This window comes from Electrophorus electricus, chromosome 2 (assembly GCF_041902795.1).
Source record: "Electrophorus electricus isolate QZ-2024a chromosome 2, ASM4190279v1, whole genome shotgun sequence".
In the NCBI taxonomy this organism is placed as follows: Eukaryota; Metazoa; Chordata; class Actinopteri; order Gymnotiformes; family Gymnotidae; genus Electrophorus; species Electrophorus electricus.
In genome coordinates this window covers 42,537,185-42,563,414 of record NC_137498.1, presented here as the reverse complement: position 1 = coordinate 42,563,414, position 26,230 = coordinate 42,537,185, and the positions used below count along the sequence as shown (strand labels likewise).

The 26,230-nt window shown below is 43.7% G+C and overlaps 2 protein-coding genes across 4 annotated transcripts; one reads left to right on the top strand and one right to left on the bottom strand.

Moving 5' to 3' along the window:
- The first annotated feature begins 80 nt into the window (after positions 1 to 80).
- matcap2 (microtubule associated tyrosine carboxypeptidase 2) lies at positions 81 to 12,145 on the top strand. Its single transcript, XM_027030585.3, has 7 exons — positions 81 to 943; positions 2,631 to 3,079; positions 5,320 to 5,463; positions 6,731 to 6,863; positions 7,916 to 8,221; positions 8,742 to 8,839; positions 9,199 to 12,145. Exons 1-7 carry the CDS (start codon positions 919 to 921, stop codon positions 9,355 to 9,357), a joined length of 1,314 nt encoding a protein of 437 aa, XP_026886386.2. The 5' UTR covers positions 81 to 918; the 3' UTR covers positions 9,358 to 12,145.
- eepd1 (endonuclease/exonuclease/phosphatase family domain containing 1) lies at positions 3,388 to 26,230 on the bottom strand. Of its 3 annotated transcripts, XM_081704821.1 has the most exons (8): positions 26,135 to 26,230; positions 24,665 to 25,995; positions 20,018 to 20,069; positions 16,114 to 16,224; positions 15,059 to 15,250; positions 13,547 to 13,679; positions 13,081 to 13,275; positions 3,388 to 4,936 (listed from the first exon to the last, which is right to left on the bottom strand). In XM_081704821.1, exons 2-8 carry the CDS (start codon positions 25,507 to 25,509, stop codon positions 4,932 to 4,934), a joined length of 1,533 nt encoding a protein of 510 aa, XP_081560947.1. In that variant the 5' UTR covers positions 25,510 to 25,995; positions 26,135 to 26,230; the 3' UTR covers positions 3,388 to 4,931. The 3 variants fall into 3 exon arrangements, with proteins under 3 accessions (XP_081560947.1, XP_081560934.1, XP_026886372.2); XM_081704808.1 differs by lacking the exons at positions 3,388 to 4,936; positions 26,135 to 26,230 and adding an exon at positions 12,279 to 12,855 and having other exon boundaries at positions 24,665 to 25,918; XM_027030571.3 differs by lacking the exons at positions 3,388 to 4,936; positions 26,135 to 26,230 and adding an exon at positions 12,279 to 12,855 and having other exon boundaries at positions 15,116 to 15,250; positions 24,665 to 25,903.

The window sequence follows — 26,230 nt, the reverse complement described above, 5'->3', positions numbered from 1 at the left end:
AAGTTGATTTGATATACACGGTCAATATGCGTTATGCCCTTAAGTTTTGGTGCTGTATATATTTTTAACAGGAAGGCATGAAATCAGAGCAACTATCCAAACATCTAAAAAAAATTCTGAAATGGCCCTAGAGTGTAAGGACTCTTGTGCAATTTAAAAATACTGAATACCTTTCTACAGTTGTATACATAAATGCTAATGTTAATAAGTGAATGTCAGTTTTAATAATGGGGTTCCTCAGTTGTTAGGCTGCACACCACCGATCAGTTCCTAAATTAGCTCGGCTCCCAATATCGTTGAATGCATGATGATAGCGAAAAGTACTATTGCTTAAGTATAGGTTGGCTGGAGATGTAATGCTACTTAAATTGAAGGATATCGTTTTATCACCGTTTACTAACAGCATGTTATTAAATACAAGTATTGTTGCAAACAATTTGCTGATGGGATGAAATATAGTTGAACTCCGCTAGGTGGTGACATCGAGAGGCACAGTATTAACTGCACAAGTGCTCAGAAAGTCTTCTAAACTTTAAAATGCTATTTTATATAACTATTTGTACTGCGATATATATATATATATATATATATATAAATAATTTTATCCAGTCTAAATTTGATGTCTTCGCAATTTCTAAACTGACTCACTTTTCACACGCAAGCTGTGGAGTTTATTCTTCTTCCCGTAAACGTCGATTTACGTAAGTGACGTGGTGACGTCCGTTGTATTACCATGGCAACAGTTGGCGCTATAAAACGAAGCCTTGAGGATGAAAGTACCGGGATGGGTGGTACGTGGCCTCTGAGATCAACACACCGCTTTTATCCACCAGCTGGGGATGGTTTATTTAGCTGAAATAGTGAAATCGTAGGTGCTCTCACCTCTACCCACTAAAATATATTTCACAGAGAGATGCAATGCTGGAGTCAATAAAAGTTACCAGTAAGTGGTTTGTATTAGTTTATAATGTGTCCATGTGATGTGTTCTGTAATTGGTTGGTTACATAAACCTGCTTTGTTATTCAGTGTTCTGATTATATAAACTTATTGCACCTAAAACCTGAAAAAGAATGGCAAAGACTAATCAATTTCAATTAAACTGGGAGATTTAGAAAATGTACATCTATATCAAACAGAAATTTGCATACAGATCTTCTAAACATACTTATACAGGTAAACCCTTGCCTGCTAGTCCAGGACAGGCTCATGCAGACTACCAATCATGGCATTTCATTTGCAAATTAATTTGATTAATTAATTGAATGTTAGATCTGGAAGAGATTTGAAAACATTACAAACCCAGGGATCCAAGGACAGTCTAACACTTTAGCAGATTTGCTTAGACATGCTGTTAATGTGTGGAACATAAATAGCACATTAAACCCTGTTTATATGGGCATGACATCAAACATGCCATGTCAAATACATTTAAAAGTTGTCTGTATCTTAGTTTTGTGTCATCATTTCACATCACAATACTTCACTTGTTGGCATAAGTAAAATAATGAACACTGACCTGTCTGCTTTGCAGTGTCCTGAACTGTGTGGTGAATCAGTATTCATGTACAACTCTGTGTGGTGAATCAGTATTCCTGTACAACTCTGTGTGGTGAATCAGTAGTCCTGTACTGTATGGAGAATCAGTAGTCCTGTAAGTGGATCGGTAGTCCTGTACTGTTTGGTGAATCAGTAATCCTGAACAGTGTGGTCAATCAGTAGTCCTGTACTGTGTGGAGAATCAGTTGTCCCGTAAGTGAATCAGTAGTCCTGTACTGTCAGCAGTCCAATACTGCTCTTCACTGCCCTGTGGTGACCTGAGGCTGTGCCTGCAGCACTCTGCATTTCCCGCTGTGCGAACCCCTCAGGCTCCTTTTAATGAAACAGGGCATAGTGTTTTCAAAGAGATACTGATAGTTATCACCATTAACTAGTCCAAAATCAGTGTATATGATGTTCCAGGTAAAAGTATCAGGACAGCTCCTATTTATATGCTGAAACTGCATTCTGGTCTGACCTGCTATAGCTGAGTCTGTCTCAGTTCCTCTCACAGTGGAACACTTTTTTTTTTTTTTTTTAAGAGAGTGGGGTTATTTTGGTTTGCACAGTCAACAATCAGATTTGCTCTGGTGGGTTAGTGTAGTGAATTAGCCTCTGTAACAGGCCCCTATACACTTCTATAATGCCAAGATCTGTTTCTTGGCTTTTGTTTAAGATGGAACTGCATGAATGTGGAGATTACGTTTCCAGGGCAATGAGGACACAACACAACACAAACAAACAGCATAGCAAGTGAGACAAAGTCCTAGTGATATGCTTTGTTTCCTGTATTAGGCAGCATGTTAGCCTATAGCATCCCTTTTGCTAATATCTTCTTTAAACAGGCCACAAAGTCTTGTATTTGAGCATATGTTAGTAGTGACATGAGAAGGGCTGTGAGGGACTTTTCTGGACCAGGTCTCATCCATCCTGAGTATACAAAAAGCTCAAGTGTTTTTGCATTGCATAAAATGCACATCCAGTGCAAAGCCCATCTGCTGTCTACAACACATTCACCATAGATAATAACAATTCTGAGGATGCATGCAGTCCCATTGTTGTTCTGTACATTGAGTGCAGCATTTCTCTCCAGAGCTCTTGCATTGGCCGGAGATGGAGATGACCAGGCAGTGTGTGCTGAGTCCCCTGGGGAACTCCTACAGGTGGCCCAAGAGAACACAGCACCTCTCCTCCGCGAGCCAGGACTATGGGGCCTACAGCTGCTCTCCTCCCCCTCCACAGGGGAGGGGCTTAGCCCTTCAGGGGCATCCTATTGGTCTGTGCCCTCGCCCCATCAGCATGCCCAAGAGGGCTTGCATCAAACTCCCCAAGCTGGCCAAAGGCAGAAGGGCGCAAGACGGGAAGAATTCGGCAAGGAAGCCGTGCATTCTCTCGGCGATTAAACCCTCCAATGTGGACAGCGAGAAGATCAAGTTCTTCAAGTCAGACTTTACATATAATCCCCAGTTTGTGTACAGCAGCCCAGTGTCTCCGCAGGTGCTGGAGAAGCACAACACCGCCTCGGATCGTTTCCTCACCCAGGTAGGAGACCCAGAGAGAAGACACCCCTGCCTCCCCACTGCCGAGCTGACCCTGGGTCTGCCTCTGCTGGAGGACCCAGGCCCTGAACAATGTCAGCCTGTCCCAAACATCAGGGCAAAGATGCAGCTGATCTGTTTCTCATCTCTTCTATTGTCTTTTTCCTTTTTCTTTTCTGTCTGTCTGTCTTTCTGTCTCTCTGTATGTATGTATGTATGTATATATGTATGTCCAACCATATCTCCCCTTTCTTAAACACAATCTTCTTTTATAAATATTTTGTGCTTTTGGGTTTTTTTTCCACACACCATTACTAAAGTGAGGGAGATAATTCAAACAAGGTCTTCTTTAGAGTCTTCTTCTTTCTTTGGAGGTAAGAGGCTCGAAACATTTTGTTCCTTCAAGTTATACTTAAACCTGTAAATGATGGCTAGATTAAAAAAAAATATATATATATGTTTTGTCTGGGCAGGAATCCAGCAGCCTGTCTCTTGGAGGTGAATAGGAGTGTGTTATAACAGTGGGTGTGATTAGGTCAAGAACTATGACAAGAGAAGAAGCTTCAAGACAACAGTAATGCCATCATGAGTTTCCATGCATTAATCTATATCACATGAGTCTCAATAGTCTGTGGAGCTGGACACAAAAATTAGGTTAGCTTATGTGGCTGAGGTTTGTAAAGTGAGTTTGTAAAGTAAGTTTGTAAGTTTGTTTCAGGATTTCAAACCATCGTAGCAAACAGCAGTTCAAATTAGAGCCATCATGAAAAGGACAGTTAACCACTGAAGATTGTGATCACTTCAGTTCCTATTTATAATTAAGGTGCTTTCACCTTTGCACACAATAAATTTGAAACTAGTTTCTGTGCTGAATGAATCGTCTTTACCTAGACCTAAGCAGCGCAGGAAGTTTGGTCAGCGCTATCGTGTTTTACCTGCCTTACTCACCAGGTTTAATTTTACACACCAAGAGAGAAGAAGTGCAGTGATTTGGACATTAATGTTTCAGACCCTGAGATTTCCCGTTAACCCAATTGGACTGCCTGGCTCACCTCTGTGGTTAACAGATCATCACACAATGTGGCATGAGCTACTTCCTAGAGGGCAGTGGCAGGTAAAGTTAATGGAATAACATGGCTCCAGTGTGAATGGGTGGGCTTACAGCACAACACGAGGCAGTGGGCATACATGGCTTTGGTCCTTAGAGATAGATGGTAGCAGCTGTTCTCTCCACTTTGCAGAGTGATGGCCATCCCCTAGTAAGTGGGTTATTTTGTAACACACTCTCTACAGAACTCATCAGAGGTTGTCCACATAAAATCTGAGGGTTAGGGTTAGGGGTTGATGTTATGGTTAAGTGTAAGGGGTTAGAGAAAATTTGAGGCTGGTTGACCCTCCAGCTCTCCATTTGGCAGCTACTGGAGATGTGTAGAGCCTGGCCGTGTCAATCTGATAGGGCTGATATGCAATGAAGAGACTTGAAAAATACTGGCATGTGGAAAGAACTACATTTGATGAAATAGTAAAAATATTTCAAAGCTTTGCTTATTTGACAATGTGATTCTGATATTCATATCATGTAGTCTGAAGTCAAAATATTTAAATGGTAGTTTTAGCAAAAGAGAAACATTTACCTCTGTTATTCTTTCTTGTGTCTCTGGAGTGTATGTATGTGTGTGTGTCTGTGCGTGCGGCAACCAAAAATAATTTCTGTAATGACCTTAATCCACTATAGCAATTGTCTCAGCAATTTTCTCCGAGTTCTGACTGCAGTATGGATTGCTCCATGGTGGTTGACATATATCTTCATCATCGTCTTCAGTTCAGTGTAGTGGGATGCTGTAGGACGTTTGCTGTTAAACTGAAGAAATGAAAAAAAAAATCATATATGATGATGATGATGATTATATTGTTTTCATTTGAAGTCTATATGCTAATTCAATACCCCAATTTTTTTTAAGTGGGGTCATGGGGATTTTATAGACCTCTTCCAAGTGTTACTTCACTAACCACTGTTTACTTATTTCTTCTTTCCCTTTTTCTTTTTATCCATCAATCTTTGTTTCCCTCCATTTCTTCCCCCACTTAAACAGAATGCTCTATTTGTATAGCTTTCTAGAGAGATTTATTAAATCCATAATACAAATACAAAAGATCTGAAAAGTGCTTTCTTTTCACAAATGTTTTACAAATGTTTTTTACAAACGTTTCTCTCTCTCGGGTGGGTCAATGTTTTTGTCCCAGGCGGTGCGAATTATGGAACTGGCCCTTCACAAGTACGGCACTTATGAGAAGTTTGAGCAGGCTACTGGGGGTAACCTGCTGACCAAGAACCAAATCTGGTCTCACGTGAAGAAATACATGGAGAAAGAAGGGTGTGTAGGAGAGGTAAGATGAAGCCTCACTGAGGTCTGCTGAGAATGGCAGAGAATCTAGACTGACACCAGCCCTGTTCTGCTAATCTAGATGCTGATTACAAAAGTTTAATGTAAATGTCTACAATACAACGGGCAGAAAGTCTGTAGAAGATGTCACACTGACTCCGTTGTTTCAGTACGCAACTTCTTCAGTGCAATGTTGTCTTGTTTTCTAGACTAAAATTTATCTAAATGTATCTGCACTTGGACACTTGCACTTTGATGCTTCAGAAACCAACACAATATCAGGTCTCAGGCTCGTCTCAGGGTGGTCTCTTTGATGGTCTCAGGGAGGTGTCTCTGATGTTCTCTGGGAATCAGACTGATCCTCATCTGTTTCAAAGAGCGCTACTGCTGCCTTTGGCGGGGGTTTCTTCCCTACTCTGACAAAATGCCACTGATAGCCTTGCTGGCTGGACGAACTTGGCTGTGTCTTTGCAGGTGGTGTCAGCAATAGCCTTCATTAGCTGGTTATGCCACCACATGTAGCGACCTTCATCCGTCACCCTGAAGCAGCTAAATATGTGCTTCAGTGATCCTTTCAAGGCATAAGGTACGTGCTGATGAGTTGACCTTCCCTGAGCCAAAGAGGCTGCCACTGTGCTTGATCTGACGGACGTCACCTTGTGTACAGGTGTGATGCTCTGGAAACTGTAGGCCTTACACAACCCACCTGTATGGGAACAGACCGTGTTCTCCACAATTTTATACTTTTCTTAGACACACACGTGCAAAAAGGATATACTCTGTACTCGGTAACTTATGAAAGTGCTATGGAAATGAAATCAAAAGCTGTGCCAGTTAGTTGCAAGAAAAAAGAAAAACTTGACAAGCTTCAATGTGCAAAATAAATATACAACACACACACACACACACACACACACACACACACACACACACACACACACATATATATATATATATATATATATATATATGTGTGTGTGTGTGTGTGTGTGTGTGTGTGTGTGTGTGTGCTACAAGCAGACAGTAACAGTGAGTGTGTTTGTTCAGATTTGTCAATCTAAACAAGGCATTCAGTTTAATGTATTCAAAACCTTTCTACTCAAAACTTGATTCTCTAAAGAAGGCTTCAGGAGAAAGAATGTTATTTATTACAAAAACAGCTGAATGCTTTGAGCTGACCAGTGAAATGTGTCTAGTAACAGAAATGCTGTCTGAGCACTATAAACAATCAAAGGAAATCTGTGTTGGGATGTGTGTTTATACCTTTGCAGATTGTAGTACATGTGACAGATGACCTGCTCTCCAGGGCCTCTATGACTGTACTGCAAGGCAGACCTACTCTCTCCATTAACGTGAACACTGCCAGGGAGCACTGGCTCGAGGGCTTGCTTAGACATGAGATTGGTGAGCAAATGTGTGTGTGTGTGTATACATGTATTTTTTGGAAACATCACCTAGTAACATAGAGCCTGTATCTTTAATCCTGCAAAATAACCTGCTAGTATTCTGTATGACGGTCAGAAACAAATACAGCCATATTGATAATGGGGTCTGTTTGCTTCTCCAGTCTGAGTTTGGACTCTCATACTACACAACAGCACAGGGAAATTAGAATTGGAGGAGGATTTAGACAAATGTTTCACAGCTTAGTCTTATTGGTAACACAGAGTCCACATTTCCATCATGTCCTTGTTCCCAGCACAGCTGCAGGTTCAGGTGTGCTGGGGTTGGGAGTCGAAATGGGGACTGTCTGGAGGTCCCATTCAGGAAGCAGACTTGTCTGCTTTTTGACTGCACGGTGTCTTATTATGTACAGACCGCAGGTAGGGTGCAATAGGAGGGGCTGGTCACTGAAGTGCAGCTAACACAAGACCCCTTGTAGACCCCTGTGTGTGTGTGTGGCCCAACACACACTGAATTAAAATTCTTTTGAATGGTCAGAAAAGAGACTGAAGTCTTAAAGGCCACAGCTTTGTGCTGCTTTTTCTTAGTCTAACGCATCTAATTCTCACGAAACAGCCTGACAGTGAGCTGATGTGTAAAATTCAGGAAAAAGCACAGGGTCAGACTAACATTCAGAAGAGTCACTTTGTTGTTTGTACCCAACAACCCAACTCAACACATTTGACTGAGTGGTACTAGAAGGTATGATAAATAGCATATGATCAATGACATATGTGTTCAGATGAGGGACATTTTTATCCTGTGCTGTTTCACACCAGTGTGTGTTGTGGGCTTCTCAAGAAGCTGTGGTTTAACACCTCTAGGAGTTTCAAATGGCCCATAAAAGAAGGAATTTTACTGTCTATTTATGACTGACAGTGGTATCTATGGATGACAGAGGTTAACTATGCGGTTCTCTGTGGATTCAGAGTGGATACCTATGGCCTGACTGTGCTTATCCATGGACTCATCCAACGTTATTAGTGGCTGATTCGATCTACCTGCCTCCTCAGGCACCCACTACTTCCGAGGCATGAACAACAGACTGCAGCCCTGGGGCCAAGGAGCGGGACGGCAGCGTCTCAACCTGCATCCGCTCAACCCCACTGAGGAGGGCCTAGCAAGCATCCACAGTGTGCTGTTCCGTCCCGACCCGCTGCTGTGGCGTGCCGCGCTGCTCTACTACACCGTGTACCACGCCAGCCGCACCTCCTTCTCACAGCTCTTCCGCGACCTAGGCCAGTTCGTCCGCGACCCGGTCACGCGCTGGGACTACTGCTTGAGGGCCAAGCGTGGCCAGACTGACACGTCGCAGCCAGGTGATACACTACCGCTCCTGAGGGCTTGGATGATTAATAAAATTTGTTTCAAAAGCATGATTTAGAGTGGTGATTTTTCAGATGGTGCCTTTTTAATGTTATTTTCAGCAGCGCTGCTGACATTTTTGACAATTTTTTTATTGATTTTAAATAAGTATTATTATTGTTTTACTATGCCGCAATCATTCTGTAACAGTGTAGACTAAATAAACATTTGTAGAAATTGCATCACTTCATCTTATCCTTTCTATGTAGGTTTTCAAGATACATATACAATTACATTCAGCAAATCAATTATACTTCATATTAATACTGTAACCCATGCACACCCCTCTTGTAGAGCACAGAACTTACAAATGTAATTACAACTTTAAATCACATATAGGTGAGGAAAATCACAATTCAACACTTTCCCCACACGGTTCAGGGTTAGTTGCCAGGGGGGGTTCCACAGACACTGGTACGAGGACATTAGTGGTTGTGCTGATCAGTGGTATCGGTTATGTTCTCTGATTTCCAGGCTGTTTCAGTAAAGACCAGGTTTATCTGGATGGAATCCTGAAAATACTGAGGTATAGACAGAGGATTGACTTCCAGCTCCTCACTGCCCTCGGGAAGGTCCGTCTAGGCTATTTGTTACATACTTTATACATTTTCCACAACATTGTTTTCCTGAGTCAGTTTTATTTAGACAAATCTCAGGTAAGCTTATGAATGGTGCAGGGAACATCCAGCAATGTTATGTGTGTGTAGAGGGGCATGTGTGGATGAGTGTGTATTTGGAAGGGTAGTGTTGCTGTCTCTACACACTACTGTAGTGTCTGTGTTCTGAAGATGTACTCTGCAGATGTGAAGTTGTTGGTCATGTATTGTGTGCACAATGGTCTTCTATGTCCTTTCAGGCTGGTGATCGTGTGTGTGTGTGTGTGTGTGTGTGTGTGTGTATGTGTGTGTGTGTGTGTGTGTGTCCCCTCCAGGTATCGTACGAGGACGTGGAACGGCTGAAGGGCCTGGCTGTGATGGAGCATGTGCGAATCCCACACTTCTTGCAGAACCAGGCACGGTACACTGAGCAGCTCCACAAGATCATGGAGGTCAACCAGCTAACAGATGAGGAGCTACGCACACTCATCTGAGCATGCTCAGAGCTACCAGCGCTCTTCTGAGCATGCTCAAACCGTACCATCCCCACTTAGAACAGCTGCGCCCAATAACTACCAGCAACTCCGAACTTTGAAGGTTATCGTGGCGATAAATTTCCTCTCTCTCAATCGACACTGAACGTAGTCATGTACTCTCACCTGGTGCTTTTCTGATGAATGCATTTACTCTCCCCAAGGTTATTTTCCATGGTGTCTTCATGCTTACTGTCCTTTCTGTTGTCACCGTCATTCAAAGATGTGCAGATATAGCCACAGGCACGTGTTTGGAGATGAACATGTCCTTTTATTTTTTTACTGCATACCTGCGTTGACACTGTGTAGCTTGTTCTCGGCTAAAGTCATGTACACCTTGGTTTGGCAAAATTCATTATGACTGTCTTTATTTTCCCTGCACTGGCTGGGTAGTGGTAGGTACTACCTTGGTACATGCTGTTCAGGAAGTTAGCTGGGGGCGGTGTTCCAAATTAGTGAGTGAAGCCATTTTTGAAGCTGCTATGGTTTTTCATTTGTGTAGTGCTTTTTGAATCCTGTGTGCGGAATCCTGACTCTTTTAGATGACTGGTAGTGGGTGGTGCTGAATAAATGCACATTCTTGTTGTGATTTTGATTCCCATCAGCACTTACTATGATTTTCCTGTTTTCTGAGATTTATGACTCTTTGACCATTACATTCCATCTCCTTGTAGACGGAAATTTCCAGAAGCTCCAGAAAGTAATTAAAAATATATATATATATTAGCATGGATTGTCCTTTCATGACCAGTTGTTAACAGAGGTTACACTGTTGTACACTTTGTGTCTATGACTACACTAAGGTGGAACCTTTGTGCTGGTCATATTTTCACCAATAGTGGGAAGTTCATTGTTCACTACCTGAAGCTCCCGCCAGTGAGAATTCACTGCTGTGTGAACTGTGGTGTGTGGCCTGCTTTGCTGTGTGTGGAAGTGGAGTCAAACCCTAATAAAACATCCACACCCAGTGGTCTCCAGTGCTCATTTCCTTATGTTGACGTGTACACGAAGACCAGAGATAAGGTGCATAATATAATCAACAAAACAGCAGTGAAGGGAAGACAGATATCCAATGACTCACATGCTCCTGCAGTATAACACGACAACCAGCAGAGGGCATTCACATATTTGCACCAAGGAAGAGTTGAGCATGTTGGGTTTATGGGCACTTCCCAGCACGCATTGCTGAAATTTTAAAAATAATGAATTAAAAAAAAAAAAAAACTGTTGAAAGATAATGTATACAGACCACTGTCCTATCCACATACAGGTAAAGGTAATTCAGACAGTTGAATATGGCTGCTGACAGTCTGAGTGTAACAGACTAGACTACTGCAGTTTTGTTTCTGTTCTGTAGTTCAGCTGTGGCTCACAGCCTGGGCATATCAGTCATCCTATTTACTTAGAAAAGCATGATGCAAGAAGAAGGAAAGAAGAAAAAAATATTAAGTTAAATATTAATAAGCACCGTTAGTCAAGCATTATACTTGAAGGATACTCAGGAAGAGGTTCGATTCTTCATTTCAGCTCTCGCTTGCCTTCCATCGTCTCCTCTCCTCCCTTATCTACACACTCGCAGACAATCGGCACTTCTAATCCAGAGGTGGGTTTGAAGCCTTGGTGTAACCAACAGAATGTGTGCAGCATAAAAAATCCTTGAGGAACGCAACAGTCTCACAACTTAACTTTAGCAGCAGTTGATTGAGGACAGAGGGCTGTACTGATGAAGACAGACAACAGTGGTTCACCTGGAGTTCAGCAAACAACAACACCCCTCGTTATCTGCAGCGGAGCCTCCGGCCAGAGCTGCCTTGATTCATTTATGTGAGCAGTGGACACAACAGAAGTCTGCCACAGTATGAACTACACAGTCCAACCAACAGAGGTTTTAGTTTGTCATTAACAATGGCAGAGACAACACAGAAGACATGGAATGTACCACCTTCAGAAAGGTGCACATAAAGCAAACAAGAAACAGATCAGGACTTGAACCAATAAGAAGCGTTATTAACTACAACACCACAGAACATAGATGGTACACACATTACTACCCTCCAATAAACTATAAAAAGACGCAACAAAAAATACGGTCACATGCAACAATGACACAAGAGCAATGACCACATTCACTATAAACCGTCTGAGAGGAAGCACCCTGGGAATCCTAACTGTGTTTTCTACCCTCTTCCCCTCTCACTAGCCACGGGCAGAGGCCACGAATATTTTATCTGGACAGTTACATAAAATAAATACATTAAAAAATGCTCCCTTGGGATACTTCTTAATTCAGTTTGCAGCATAATATCATTTATATCTGTAATTCTTGAGAAGATAATTGTTTGTCTTTACATTTACATTAACGCCACCCAATTCATGCGTCTCAGTCCCACTGACTAACAGGCCTTGAGGTCTAAACTGACCCGGTAACAGTGACCCAGTATCAGGTCTAAACTTACCCAGTAACAGGTCTAAACTGACCCAGTAACAGGTCTAAATTGGCTCTGCAGGAGGTCTAGAATTACTTTTTTGCCCTTGTTAAGAGCAGAACACAGCATTCTTACACCTGCTTTAACCCAAACTGTTCTCGCTCAAAAATGTACTTTGCAATGACACCAAGTGGCAGCCGTTGGTAGAGCACTACCATAACACAAGAAGAACTCTGTCAAAAACCCTCTCCGCTCTTCCACAGAGAAGTGAAATAAAAGTTCCCTACAGTAACTTCACAATTCCCTTCATAGACAGAGGGAATTTCCCAACCTCAGATGCAATGTCAGAGTAAGAGTTATATTGAATACTTTTCTAATCCTTGTATAATTGGTTAGCTCGTAGCAGAGGACTGAATTCAGTACATTAAAAAATATTAAATGGAATAAAATTGACAGTGCATTTTCCAGTATTGCTTTATTTCATATATTGCATTACATTTTTTTTGGCAGAGGTGTAATTTCACACCTTTAAATATCTGATTTAATATGTCTCTATTCAAAATGTATTAGTGCTACATACCACAACTATACCACAGGTAGAAGTCCCTGTAGCTCTCTCTCTCACACACACACACACACACACACACACACACACACACACACACACACACACACACACACACACACACACACACACACACACACACACACTCTCTCTCTCTCTCTCACTCACACATACGCGCGCGCTCACACACACGCGCGCACACGCGCACACTGGTTGTCCTCAGTCACATCGCTGTGGCCATCTACACAGCGATCATGAATGAGGTCAGAGGTCACCGCTCATGTTTAGTGAAGACATGTTCCCTCTCCACCGTTGCTATGCTGCTCCTGTTGTGCAGCATCTCCTTCACCATGGCAACAGTGTAGAGCTCAGCGACCACGGGGCAGTGTTCTGAGACCACCCCGCCCCACGACCAGTTATCTGGAATCCAGGGGTTGGTCAGGCCCTCCCTCACCACAAAGCAGTGACCTGCAGGGTGCAGCACATGCATGGGACACATGGCGCAGAGGGGATAGTTAAGCGGAGGACTAAATGATGACCACAAGTTTGATGGTTCACTGGACCTACTCCAAGCACAGACTCCTAATCTGGGTCCTGCACCAAGTAATGCATCATTTAACTAACCAGCAAATCTGATTAATCTGTTAAGTAATTAGCAAAACATACTTAACTTGTTTTAAGTACCCAACCCACCTGTGTAGCTCTTCCTGATGGCACGACTGGCCCAGATGTTGTCCAGGCAGAGTGAACCCTGTGGTGCTCTGGTGCTGATGTTGGTGTAGACGGATGGGGGCAGAAGGGCACTCAGTCTCTCTCTCCTCAGAGCCTCCAGCTCGGCGCAGTCAGAGGGTAGGCCGAACCCCCCCAGAACAAGCACCGCCTTTTCGTCTGCAGGGCACAGACGGGTATCACCCAGACGGACCAGCGCCAACACAACCAGTGTTTGAACCACTAAGTGAATGAGGATCTGCTAACCCTTTCTGAGTCTTTTAAACACGCATCTCACAGCCAAGCTGTTCAGAAGATTAGTGAGGAGGCCTGATGTGCTGAGTTTATACTCAACTCTACCAGTCCAGGCTAAAGCCCATATCCCATATCACCCTCAGCCACAGACAGCCTGCTGCTGAGCGCATCGGCATTCTGGGAAAATATGACTGACCTCTCAAAATCTCCTGTACACCGGGGCTCAGCTTATGGGCTTTCAGCACCTCAGAGCTGAGTTTCCGCCCATCCTGTTCCCTCGGCAGTGACGTAGTGTGCATGTTCACCACAGTGAGCTCCGACGACTTGATCTGGTTACACAGATGGGAGAGGGTTAACTGCGCTAGCATGTGGGCTGCATTAGCCAAAGAGTAAGCTGGGGTGGGTCTACAATCAATCAGCTATAAAGACATTTTATATGACCACACCTGTGCCAGTTACTGACCAGTCAAGTAATGGTGGCTGTAAAATAAGTTTATTGCTTTATTTTTGTGCATTATGTTGTTTAACTTGATCAACTGCTGTTTATATGAATAAGGATGCACTGATATATCAACAATCAGTATCGGGTGATAAAACAGATGATTACTATAATGTCTTGCATAAAACATATATAAGAACTACATTTTGAAAGGGACATATTATGAAAACTGCTTGTGCATATTAATTTTAGTATTTGGAGTATCAGTCCCCAAATAGTGAAATAAGACAACACAGGTTCTTAATGGCTGCCTATGTCAGAAAACATGGACTAAACAAGCTGTTCAGATTTGGCTCCCATACACAAGTCACTAATGCAGACTTTAGAACTTTTATCCTGCCCACGGCTAGAGAACAACCTTTGAGAAGGTGTGTGTGACTGAGACAGTCACTTGGCTGCCTTCAGCTTTTGTTACAGTGTGCCAATTATTTCTCACAAGCACCAGACCCGCTAGCATCATATCAGAGCTAAGGGCTAAGCACAGGTTCTGCTCTCTGATTGGCTGCAAATACCACACAGAGTACTACATCATCCCCCAGCCTCATAGGACAGAAGAGCTGAATGGATAAATTTATTTTTGATGGCAAAACATGTGTGTGTGCTGACTATTTGGGGTCTGACTGCTTTTACAGACTGGGTCAATTCAAGAGAGAGATCAAGGCCAACTGTGTGTAGCAAAACTACAGATGAGGGAAATGTACATATGTAAATAATAATTATTCTAGGATGTGTTTCTTTGACTGTTTAGCACTAGATAATGTGAACGGCTGAAGTAACTGATGTCATTTTCTAAAAATGTTATTGGATTTGCTTGCTGCAGAATGCACAATGATGTTAATGCTATTAAATGTGTCAGTTAAATTCAAGATGAATGTCTGTATGATGAAGTTACTGTTGGATTCCAGTCAGGCAAGTTAGCACGTTGTACTAGGACAAAATGTGTTTTATGTTCATTTGTAATTTGGGACATGCTTTTCAGTGCGTTGGTAGGTATGTCACGGTCTGTGTAGCTGCTAGAATGAGCAGAGACCTGACCCAAAATTCAGGCTCTGACTCTGGTTCAAACGTGTGATTTCACTAGTATTTTTTCACTGGGTGCAGGGTTCACACATGAGACTCCAGGGAACTATGCTAACATGTGTAAAGGGGGTAAATAGGTCCCCTTTAAGTTGAAGGAATGTGCGGGAAGACGTTCTAAAACATAACTACCCTCAGCAAAACGCTGGTGGATCCGTCATGGTGTCGAGCTGAGATGCTGTTACTCACGGAAAAGTGGGCCACGTAGGCTTTTGGCTGGGTGTGGCTGCTGGTGCCAGTATCACCAGAGTTGTCGAGCACCATGGCATCCTTCAGCTGAATGGCAGCTGAAGTGTCCCAGAGAAATCCAGAGTACTCTGGACCCTGCACACGGAACGGAGAGGTTACCATGAACACCAGGCAGTCAACAACACGGATGTCAATTTAATGACACCAAAGCAAAAACAGCCTTTCTGTATGCATCCATACCTAAAACTAAAACAAACAAATACACCCCCCCCACACACACACACACCCTTGCAGTGGCCCTCCCATTCATTTGCATATGTGTAATATCTGGAATATGCTGCATTATGTGCTTCTGTCCATATATTACATTAAGTTCTGTCCATTTAAATCAATAATGTGTATTTTTACAATAGTTCATGTGAAAGAAAATAACAAATGCAGGCAGCCAGAGTGAGGGAGAGAGAGGGAGAGAGAGAGTGAGGGAGAGAGAGAGAGAGAGAGAGAGGGGGCGAGAGAGAGAGACAGAGTGAGGGAGAGAGAGAGAGAGAGAAAGAGAAAGAGGGAGTGAGGGAGTGAGAGTGAGGGAGAGAGAGTGTGAGGGAGAGAGTGAGGGAGTGAGGGAGAGAGAGTGTGAGGGAGAGAGTGAGGGAGTGAGGGAGAGAGTGAGGGAGTGAGGGAGAGAGAGAGTGAGGGAGAGGGGGTTTCTGGCTTCTCTCCTGTAATCTCTCTAATCTCACTCCAGTGAAATAATCTTTCTTCTTTATCTTTCTTGTGCAATAGACGCGGTTCCACCTGCTCAGCAACCGACTGTAAGTGGGACCCAACAGCAGAGCTTCTTTCTCCTGTGTTTCACCCACACTCCCAAGTGAATGTCTTTTGCTTAGCCAAACATTACTGGAAACGGGCATTCTGGGAATGTCTAAACCTTTATTCATATTTCTTATTTCCTCGTCCTTGTGTGTCTGCCTGTTTTGTTTTTTGGAGTCTGCCGTTCTTACCGTGCAGGACTGTCCAGTAGGTTTTCCAGATGTAGCACATTTCCACAGCCCTGGAGGGCCTTTCCACTTACACACGCTGGAAAGAGACGGCTGATTCAGCTCTGTGCAGAACTGAACACACACACGCACGCACACACAAAGATAAATAAGAGGGACAATTGTTTAAATAGTCTAAAACTCAGAAAATTCAATGAAAACCCAGAAGCTACACTGTATGGCCACTGAGATTAGACTGGGTGCTGTGGCCTTTAATAACCTATCACACCTCTGAAGATTACAGGTAGTAAATGCAGTGGACTGTAGTAGAGATGACATACACAGGTAGTAAAAATGATGGTGCAGAATTAAGGTTTCCAGAGAAAAAGGACAAATGAAGGTTTCCAGGGAAACGACATTTCAGACAGAGGTCCTTCGTGTGGACAGAGGTCTCTAGTTTTATGCAAATACACTATGAATGTAAACAAGGCAATTAGTACGTAACCAGCGTCCAGGCTTCGGGTGCTTGTTTTTGGAGCTCTTCATATTTTTGTTTTTCACAGGAACACTTCATCCAGGATGAAGAAGGGCCGGAGTTTTGGTCCCACTGTCCCAATCCACTTGGACACAGATTGGCCCGATGAGATTAATCAGGTGCATCGGAGCCAGATATATGACAAGGAGATGAACATGACAAGCCTTACACCACCATCAAGACAGCACCCAGATACTGGCTGCAGACGTGGAGGACATCTACTTAAGGAACCTTCTGGCATGCTTTGCAAGGCCCGTGCAATATGATAAGCTCACTTGACATTTCCCAGCACAGGGGCTATAATTAACTTCGTTGAGTGAGATTCCCTCTCAGGTATGAAGGGACAGACCCGGAGCCTCCTCGAGCCTACAGAGCCAGCAGTATTAGCCCAGGCCTGTCTGCTTGTGTTACTGGATCTGAGTGGTGATGGCATGCTGAACTTCAGTAGGGACTCTGAGGACTGGCTGGCAAACACAGACCCACTCCAACGTGGAGCCTGCAGCCAGCCTTGTTCGGTAGCAGAGGACACAGAGCACACGCATGCGGATGAGCTCAGATGTCTGATCGTGTAAGAGCCGTGTGAAAGCCAGTGGGTGGCTGTCCTCTACTGTGGAAGGCCAAGAATGCTTTATTCAAATGTGCATATGAGGGTAATAACACTTCACCAGAAAGGAAGTGAAAATAAGGAGTACTATGACACGGTTCATCACCTGTATACTGTGAACACAGCGATTTAATGGTGGAATACAAGATACACCATGCCAGCCACATGGCCACTTACATTAGCATGCAGCGAATATTAGTGTCATATGCTTGAATATCATAAATATTAACGTATTAAGATTGAACCTCATGAATATCAATGTCTTAGGATGGAATATCATGACTGTTTAATGTTGTCACCAAGTAACTGTGCCAGACCCCAGAGCTAATACAAATTACTCTGAGCACAAATAACAGCTCAAGCTCTGTTATCCTTCTGCCTCCACTGGCATCCCCAGCAGACTCAATTTGATCACACAGAGGAGAAAAAAAAAAAAAAAAAAAAAATTTCACCCTTTATCAATAAGTCAGGACCAAGTGAATAAAAAAAAAACTTTCAAATGAGAAATAAAATGAGTCAGAGCCTTCAACCTCCATCAACCCACAAGGCTCTGCACTCAGTGGTCATAAAGAGTAAGTGTGGTAACACTGGTATGCACGGTAACCGACAGTAACTGTGGTAATCACACATGCACTGTAAGTGATAGGGGGCAGTGGTAGCTCAGTGGTTAAGGTACTTGACTTGTAATTGGAAGGGTGCTGGTTCAAGCCCCACCACTACCAAATTGCCACTGTTGGGCCCTTAACCCTCAAGTTGTACTCAGTCATAATTGTAAGTTGCTTTGGATAAAAGCGTCAGCTAAATGCCATACATGGTAAGAGTAACTGATAGTAACAGTGGTATTTATTGTAACCTGTGGTACAGTATACACAGTAACCATGGTCAGAGTTCAGTAAATGCTCAGTGAGTCAGAACAGAGGATGACCCTCCGTTTTCTGTTTAGACCAAGCACAGTTTGAGAAGCAGACAAGCACAGACTGGACTCATAGTGCGGTTCTGTACTTGTTCTGTTGTAAATGAGGGTTAGATAATCTGCTAATCTGCTGGATTTAATACAGAAAAGGTAAAAAGGAGGAAAGAAATACAGAAAGAGTAGAAAGCGAGAGAAACTAAAGGCTGAGACTGCAGAACACAAGACTGCTTATTTTACTGCTGGCAGCTGTATTTTACTTGGTATTCAGTTGTTACCACAGTGACAACTAAGTCAGGAAGCTGTGAGGTTGAAAATGTTGCCATAGAATATCAATCACCCCACAAATCAATAAAAATAAAATGCTATTTGAACACATGAATACAGCAGGATTGCTGAATACTGTGAGAGAACTATAGATCATACTACAGTTCAGCTCAGCCCCTCAGAATGAACTAGGAGATTCACATGTCCATTAGAGGAACTTCGGACCGTGTTCAGACTCCTTTACGTCATTGTGTGGTGTGCAAAGCTCAGTTCTTTGACGCAAAGGACTACCACTTGTACAAAAGGGGAACTGGGTACCGACATTGCACATAAACACACACACACACACACACAAATGGGTGCCTAACCGAAGGGGACAGGATATCTGGACTAGGGTTGTGAACAATATATCGATACTGCAATACATTGTGAATAATCTAACAGATAAATAAATAGATACAGTCATGGCTGCATCTATATTTATTAATGTTTATATTCTTTTCCCAATATGAAACTTATCCATTCAAATTTAAGTGCAGTGGCACCTCAAAAAAAAAGAAAAGAAAAAAGAATGAACATATTTGTCTCAGAAAAACCACGTAAAATCAGCTGCACTCATCCTCCAACAATAACTTCAGGGGTTTCAACATCTCAGTTCTAATAATAGAGATCAGTGTTAAATTCTTTCCTGTTGGTGGACAGTTATAAGAAATTGGCTATGTTCAGGAATTTTTTTTTCCTCTTTGTTTTGTTTTCTCTGTATTGATACTTTAAATTTACTCTCTCCATCCCCAGTATTATTGGTCTTTATTTCTTATTTATTAATGTATTATTGTTAAATAATAATAGTGGAAGTATTTTTGGTAACATTTACCTTAATAAAACCTTAATAAAAATTGTGTATATGCCTGGACACTGCACTGCAGAACAGAGGGGCAATAAAACCAGGCAGCATGAAATCACAGTGTCTCACACACACACACACACACACACACACACACACACACACACACACACACACACACACACACACATGACTGCAGTGCAATGGGAGAGAGAGAGGGAGAGAGTGAAGGGGAAATTCTGAGTCTTTGTGAGTGTGCAGGATTAGACTGTGATTAGTGTGTGGGTAAGTGTCAGTGTGCTTGAATGAGAGTGTGTGTAAATAAATGATTAAATGTGTGTGTGTGTGTGTGTTTGTGAGACTTGTCAGAGAATACAATCTGTTGGGTTTTGAGACAGGCAGAGCAAAATAGAATAGAACAGCATGAGGGAGAGATTCAGACACACACTCACTCACTCACATTTACAACTGCACGACACACTTGTACTGCTGACATACTTTACCTGACTGAGAGCAACAGAGCAGGTCAGACATTCACTCACACACACACACACACACACACACACACACACACACACACACACACACACACACACACACACACACAACAGTGAGACAGAGAGAGAAACAAGCAGTAAGAGGGTGCATATAGTGTCTCATAGCTGACATGGTTGCTGTGGTATTTCTAGGTGATCTCTCTATAGGAGAACAGATTTTACAAGCAGAGATGGGCTTGAGATGTGTGAAAGTGTGAACGTGTGAAAGTACCTTGTCCAGAGCCTCCTGATCAGCCAGGTCCTGAACAGCAAGAAGCTTGATGCTAGAGAGAGGGGGAGAAATTGATTAAGAATTTAAAAAATTAATAGCTTCCCTTTTCTCAGGTTCAGGAAAAATGAGTACTGATCATTCTAATTTCTAGAAACCCACAGCCTTGCACTGTGGTGGACAGCACCTCTGTCTGGGTACGTCTGACCTACAGCCGTATGTGTGTCACACTGCTGCACAAGGACACATTGGACCGCTCAGACACAAGAGTGGACAGTGGTTCAGTGAGGTGGTGTTCCAGGAATAGAGCTCGCATGGCTTGGTTTGATTTGGAAACGGCTACGTCTTCCCTGTGAACTTTGCTCCTTTTGCACACGCAGTGCTCAGGTAAAGTCTAAAGAAACAGCCGGCTGGCGTCACACCAACAGCAGCAAATACAGTGAGCCTTCTTCCAGATCTGGTCCAGCTTGGGTTTCCGGCTCTCTCCATTTTGTCCTGGAAACTTGACTCGGATGGTTGGAGGGAAGCTAGATGTCCTCCCAACCTCCCAGAGGAAGGATCTTTGACGGGCGCTATTAAAAGGGGAATGGTTAACCTACAAATAACTCTGGGTGAAGCGCTCAGATCAATGTCACACTTGAGCTGGACAGCAGAGCTTCTCAATGCACCAAAAGTGACTGAACATCGCTGAGTGCACATGTCTTCTGCTTTCACACCAAGCCTCGCACTCATTCTGATCTAGCTGCTAATGTGTCAGGGACAGACATGTAGGCAGCAGTTCTACATCCCCACACCTGCTTCAAGTATTTGAAGACAAAACAGAGTAAATACAGGACAAAACAGAGTAAACAGCGAGCTGCCTGCCTGGGAGTCCCTGAAGACTGAACCTAGAACTACTAAACCTAGGATTACCGCACTTCCCTTTGCTAGCTAGAACTGCCAAAGCACTGCTGAATGTACCTCATTTCCCAAATATTAAAACTAAACCAGCACAAAGCACAAGGCAGTGTGGGGCAGGGCCTGTCCAGCTTCTCCAATCCCAGCTTGCCCAAACCTGGCTGCTATCACATAACACCCAGTCTGTACCACTGCCTACTGGTGAATATGCAAGAGCAGTGTACAGACAGACTTAAATACAGTCAGGTGCATTAGGCATGAAACATAACCTCCTCTCACCTCCTCCATCTCTGCCATCAGCTCACTTTTCTTCCTTTAAATTCGGGGGAGTGGGGAAAGAGAGGAGAACATGACAGTGAAACGAAAAGCAGGACAGGTGGAAAGAGGAGAAGAAATGAAGAGAAAGAAGAACAGGAAGTCAGAAATAGAGATGATGGTGAGCAGGAAGAGAGGAAAGGGCGAGGAGAGGGTGTGTTTTTGGTGTGTGTGTTTACTTTACTGCTCCCTGATTAGCAAATGAGAGGAAAACCCCAACATATGAGTGTGTTGTTTATTTAAGACCAGGTCTTAACCAAAAAAGGGGATGCAAGAATCTGGAGTCACATTCTCGGAGGACTTGTCGTCAGAGGGGCTGTTTAAAGCAGCGTTCACCGGCCGTTACAGCAGACTATAGATATACAGACACACTCTAATAAAAATTAACCGTTGACACACTCCCTCACATGGCTAGGGTCGGCCTCTCCTCCGATAACAGCAGCTTGCTGATGTCACCATTCGGTCGAACCTCCGGGAATCACAGATTAGATCAATTCAGTTAGACTGTCTTTAATCAGGTGTTCAGGTCAGACACAGAGCTTCACTGCTCTGACAGTAGCACTTTGACACAGGGTCAGAGGGCACTGCTCTCCAGCAGGGCTCAGGGCTTTGGAAGCTGACTGAAGTACTGAGTGCTGAGTTCTTCTCTAATCGCTTACCCTGATGTTCTGATGTTCCTCCAAGGACATCATGAGAGAAATATCTCTCTCCCCACAAACACCCCGGTACTCCCGCAAAACACTGAATGACCCTACAAGATGTTACATCCCTAACTCCCCCCTACACCACTCTACTGCCCCTACACCACTCTGCTCCTTATAGTTTCATCAGTATTCTCTGTTACTATCAAATAAGCTCCATGAAATTTCAGACATCTTAAAGAATTTACATTGTCATTGGGTTTTTTTTGCTTTCTGAAAGCAACTGTGTGATATCAATAAACACAGCTTTTCCTCATCTAGACAGAGTGATACACGTGCACGTGCACACACACACCTCGAGTTACCCCTCTAGAGTTTGTGTATTATGGGCTGTCATTATTTTGGCAGAAGTTGCAGACTAGACTAGAATCAGGAACCTGTGACTGAAGTCATGACGTGTGCGGGGGTGTCCAAGTCTCAGTTTGGATGCAGAAGCACTTCCCCACTATTACTCTCTCAAATGCTGCAGTAGGCAAAAGTCTCATGTCTGTCACACCAACATGGTCTAAACACAGCACAACTCTGCTTCATAAAGACAAAAAAAACCTTTGCCTTTAAAAAAACTGCATTTAGGCAAAATCGCATAAAATACAGGAAGCACAGTCATAGGATGGAAATGGTTTCCTTTTTAAATCAGACATGCTTGTTTCGGCTCTCCTCCATGCACACACACAACTGACCAGTCCTGCTCAAACCTCATAACTCTAACTGCTAGTGAGCAGGTGCGAACACGGAACTGATCCTCAGTTAACTGTTGCAAACAAACTGAAGCAGATCTAAACATGGTGCAGATGATCTGAGCATTCATTTACTGTACAAATATCACACAATGGATGATGCACATGACAAGTCACGTGTGTAAACAGTCGAAAATTCTATGGTTATGGTAATAAGTCCTAGTGTTTGTCTTTCTCTGTGTGTGTTTATGAGCAGGGTTACTAAGGGGCAATGTAAGTAAGCATCTTCTCACTTCCCTCTGCAGTGAACTGGAATAACCTCAGAGGTTTGCTGTTACTTTGGCGTGCAAGCATAATCGGGTTTAAGCAGAGAGAGTGTGTGTGTGTGTGTGTGTGTGTGTGTGTGTGTGTATATAGAGTGGAGCACAGAGACTAGGAGAGCACAGACCAACAGCAATGCTGTCTAGCCTTGTCTGACTGACTGACTGAGCGAGCAGTAATGAAGTTCCTTTAATGAACTCATGAGTGAGTGGACTGCAAATTCTCAAGTAAGCAAGACTGCAGCCTCCATCTCCCATCAATACTTTAATGTGCCTTCTTTCTATCCTTTGTGACAAGAATGCTAAGGACCAACATCCGTACCCACTCACATCATAAGATTGTGGAGAGCCCCAAGTCGAACCTATTAGCACAGAGTTGCCACTACAGCAGAGGGAGGATAAACAGATGTGGTTGATGCATGAGGTCAAATCAGAGGTGAGACCGAGTGATCAGAATGTCTGATCTTGCTTCAGTACAACAGATCCTACAGACTCGCACATCGAGAACATCCCTAACCCTCCTCTCAACAAGTGAACCAAAGCACAGGTCCCATCAAAGCTACCTACTCACACCCACCCTCTGCTGTGCCAGCCTGTGTAGCTGGTGAGGGACATGTGCGAGGCTTTCAGCCAGAGTGCAGCGCTGAATGTGAACTCAGGCTGTCCTGTCCTACACAAGCTGTTACGAACACAACTGCGTTGTAGGGTACAGAGTGTCACTCTCTCTGTGTACTGAGCAGAAGAGACTCCAGGCTGCACAATACATTCTCAAATAATCACCACAAGATTGGCTTTTGCAATATAAATATCACAGAAAGCTGTAGAATGCAACTGAGCCCTGTAACAAATTGCTATTTTTGTACTCTGTGATCATATCACGTGGGATTCAACGAAGTGTGTGGATGCACTGCAGAACACATTACAATGGTAACTGAAATGTAACTGAACTGTACTTCTTAATCACATCATGCAGCTTCAAATGTCAAACAAGTAACTTTAGACTGTGTATAGTGATAGCATAACACACACACAACAAACACTATAAATCTTACTAAGTCATGAAAAGTTCACTCTGGACATATGATATTTTAAAGGCATGTGCATGCAGGTAGATACACACTAAAATCTTAAACAACAGTAATATTATCAATTTTGTTAGTATTTCTTTCCTTGTGGTGTCAATGTGGTGTCACCAGAAGAGGTTATTTGAGTGTTTGCTGTGCTGTGTATGAAAAGTGCTATGGATAACACAGAAAAACAAACATTCATCTCTAAGAATCAATCATAGCAGAAACTCAAACAGGACCACACCCTCCACTTTAGCATGGGGGGCAAATGCGTCCTTCTGCTGCAAACTAAACTTCCATTTAAACTTCCATTGCACAACAGCAATCTCTATTAAAGACATTAAAAAGACATTAAAAACTCTGCTGCATTAATTGTGGGCTCACACACATATTTCCATATTAATAAACCCAACCTGCTAGCCACAAACTGATTGACCATCATGAGCTGTCATCAGCTGTCTCTATCCATGTTTTCTTTCTCCAATACCTTCAGTTATGATTATTAACACAGCAGAAATTCTTTTTTTTAAGGTATTATATTTAACTATAACATGCATGTCAAGACAAGGGAAAACGAAAAAACAAAACAAAACAAAAAAAACTTCAGAGAGCAGCAGAAGTCAATCGGGAACAACAGGACAGGATACACATAGTAATATTCAACAGTACGTACTCATTCTCCAGTAGGGTCATGCAGACGACCTCTCTGACCCCGGGGTTGTTGGCTTTCTCGTAGGAACATCGCTGCAGGTTCCAGGTGGCCACTCGGACCACGGGTTTACCGTCGCGCGTGCCCGGCGGAGGCTCCACGTAAGGCCTGACCGACGTGATCCGTACCGGCCCCGCGGGAAGGAGCTCGAGCTCGCCACTGGCCAGACTGAGAGCCGTCGGGCTGGGCTGCGACTTCGTGGCGCATGTCAGCCCGCCGCTCGTGGCTGCTGACGGAGTTCTGGAGCGCTGCACGAAGATTTGGAAGCGAATCCTGTCCAGCAGCGACGAACTGACCTGGGGAACTTTAACGAGGTCCTCGATGCTCCTGAACGGACCGTGCGCGGTGCGATAGTCAACAATGTTCTTGGCTAGTTTCTCGGTGATCCCGCGGATGCTCACGAGCTGAGCCGGCGTGGCCGCGTTTATGTTCAAGCCGGTGCAAGCGCCGTGCTCGTGGTCTTTCTGTACGGAAGACGGCGAGTGCTGAGACGACCCGCTCTTGCTCGAGACGCATATTTCTAGTTTGACGGCCTCGAGTTTGGTGGCGCCGACCCCAGTGACCAGCGCGAGGTCTTCCACTTTTCTGAATCCCCCAATGCACTCCCGGTATTCCACTATATTCCGCGCGACCGTGCGATTCACGCCCGGTAGGGTCATGAGCTCCTCCTCGGTCGCTGCGTTGATGTTCAGACGCTCCTGGTTGACCAGAATGTTGCTGAAGTTACACGCCGCGCTAAATTTGCGCTTGCCGTGACAGAAATCCGTAGGATCCCTGGGGATGGACCTGTGACATCCCAAATTTCCCATGTCTGTGAACTACGGCTCGCGCGACACGTTTGGAACTAAAACGCTACTCTCGCCGCGCGGAGAAAATCCGCCTTGGATTTCATGACGCGCGCACAGACACTGCACGTTAGGTCTCACGCGAGGAACTGTGAACTTTCCGCGTGCCGCGCTAACCAGGCTGCGACCCTCTTGCATAGTCCGGCATGCAGCACCAAGGGCGCACTGAGGCGCGCGGGTCCTGCGAGCTAGTCAAGACGCGTCACGCGCAGGGGGCGTGGCTCCGCGGGCGGATCGATTAACTTCATTTATTTTAAGAATGTCCCAAATAGATAATACTGTGGCTGAGATGTCCACTGAATCGTCGGCCTTAGTAGATTCAAATACGTTTCCTTTACGTCCACGAGATTTAAATCGGTCAAAAAAAAATTTTAGATGATAAAAACACCATTTGATACTGTAGTTTATTTCTATGGCTGTTGTTATGTCATACCGTCAGTCAGTTTCATTCTATTTAAAACAAGCAGAAGTGAGTCTTTTAAACAGGTATCCATATGAGCACTGTTTCTGTGTGATGATAAATAGAAGTGTACATTTAATATAATATAAATCAAGCCATCACCCAGGTTTTTTTTTTTTTGGTACTTACCTGGCAGAGGATATTGGCACAGCAAGAAGGGGGAAAAACAACACGAAACTGCAGATGGACCAGACCTACTGGGCCCAATCCAGATTCACCTTCAGT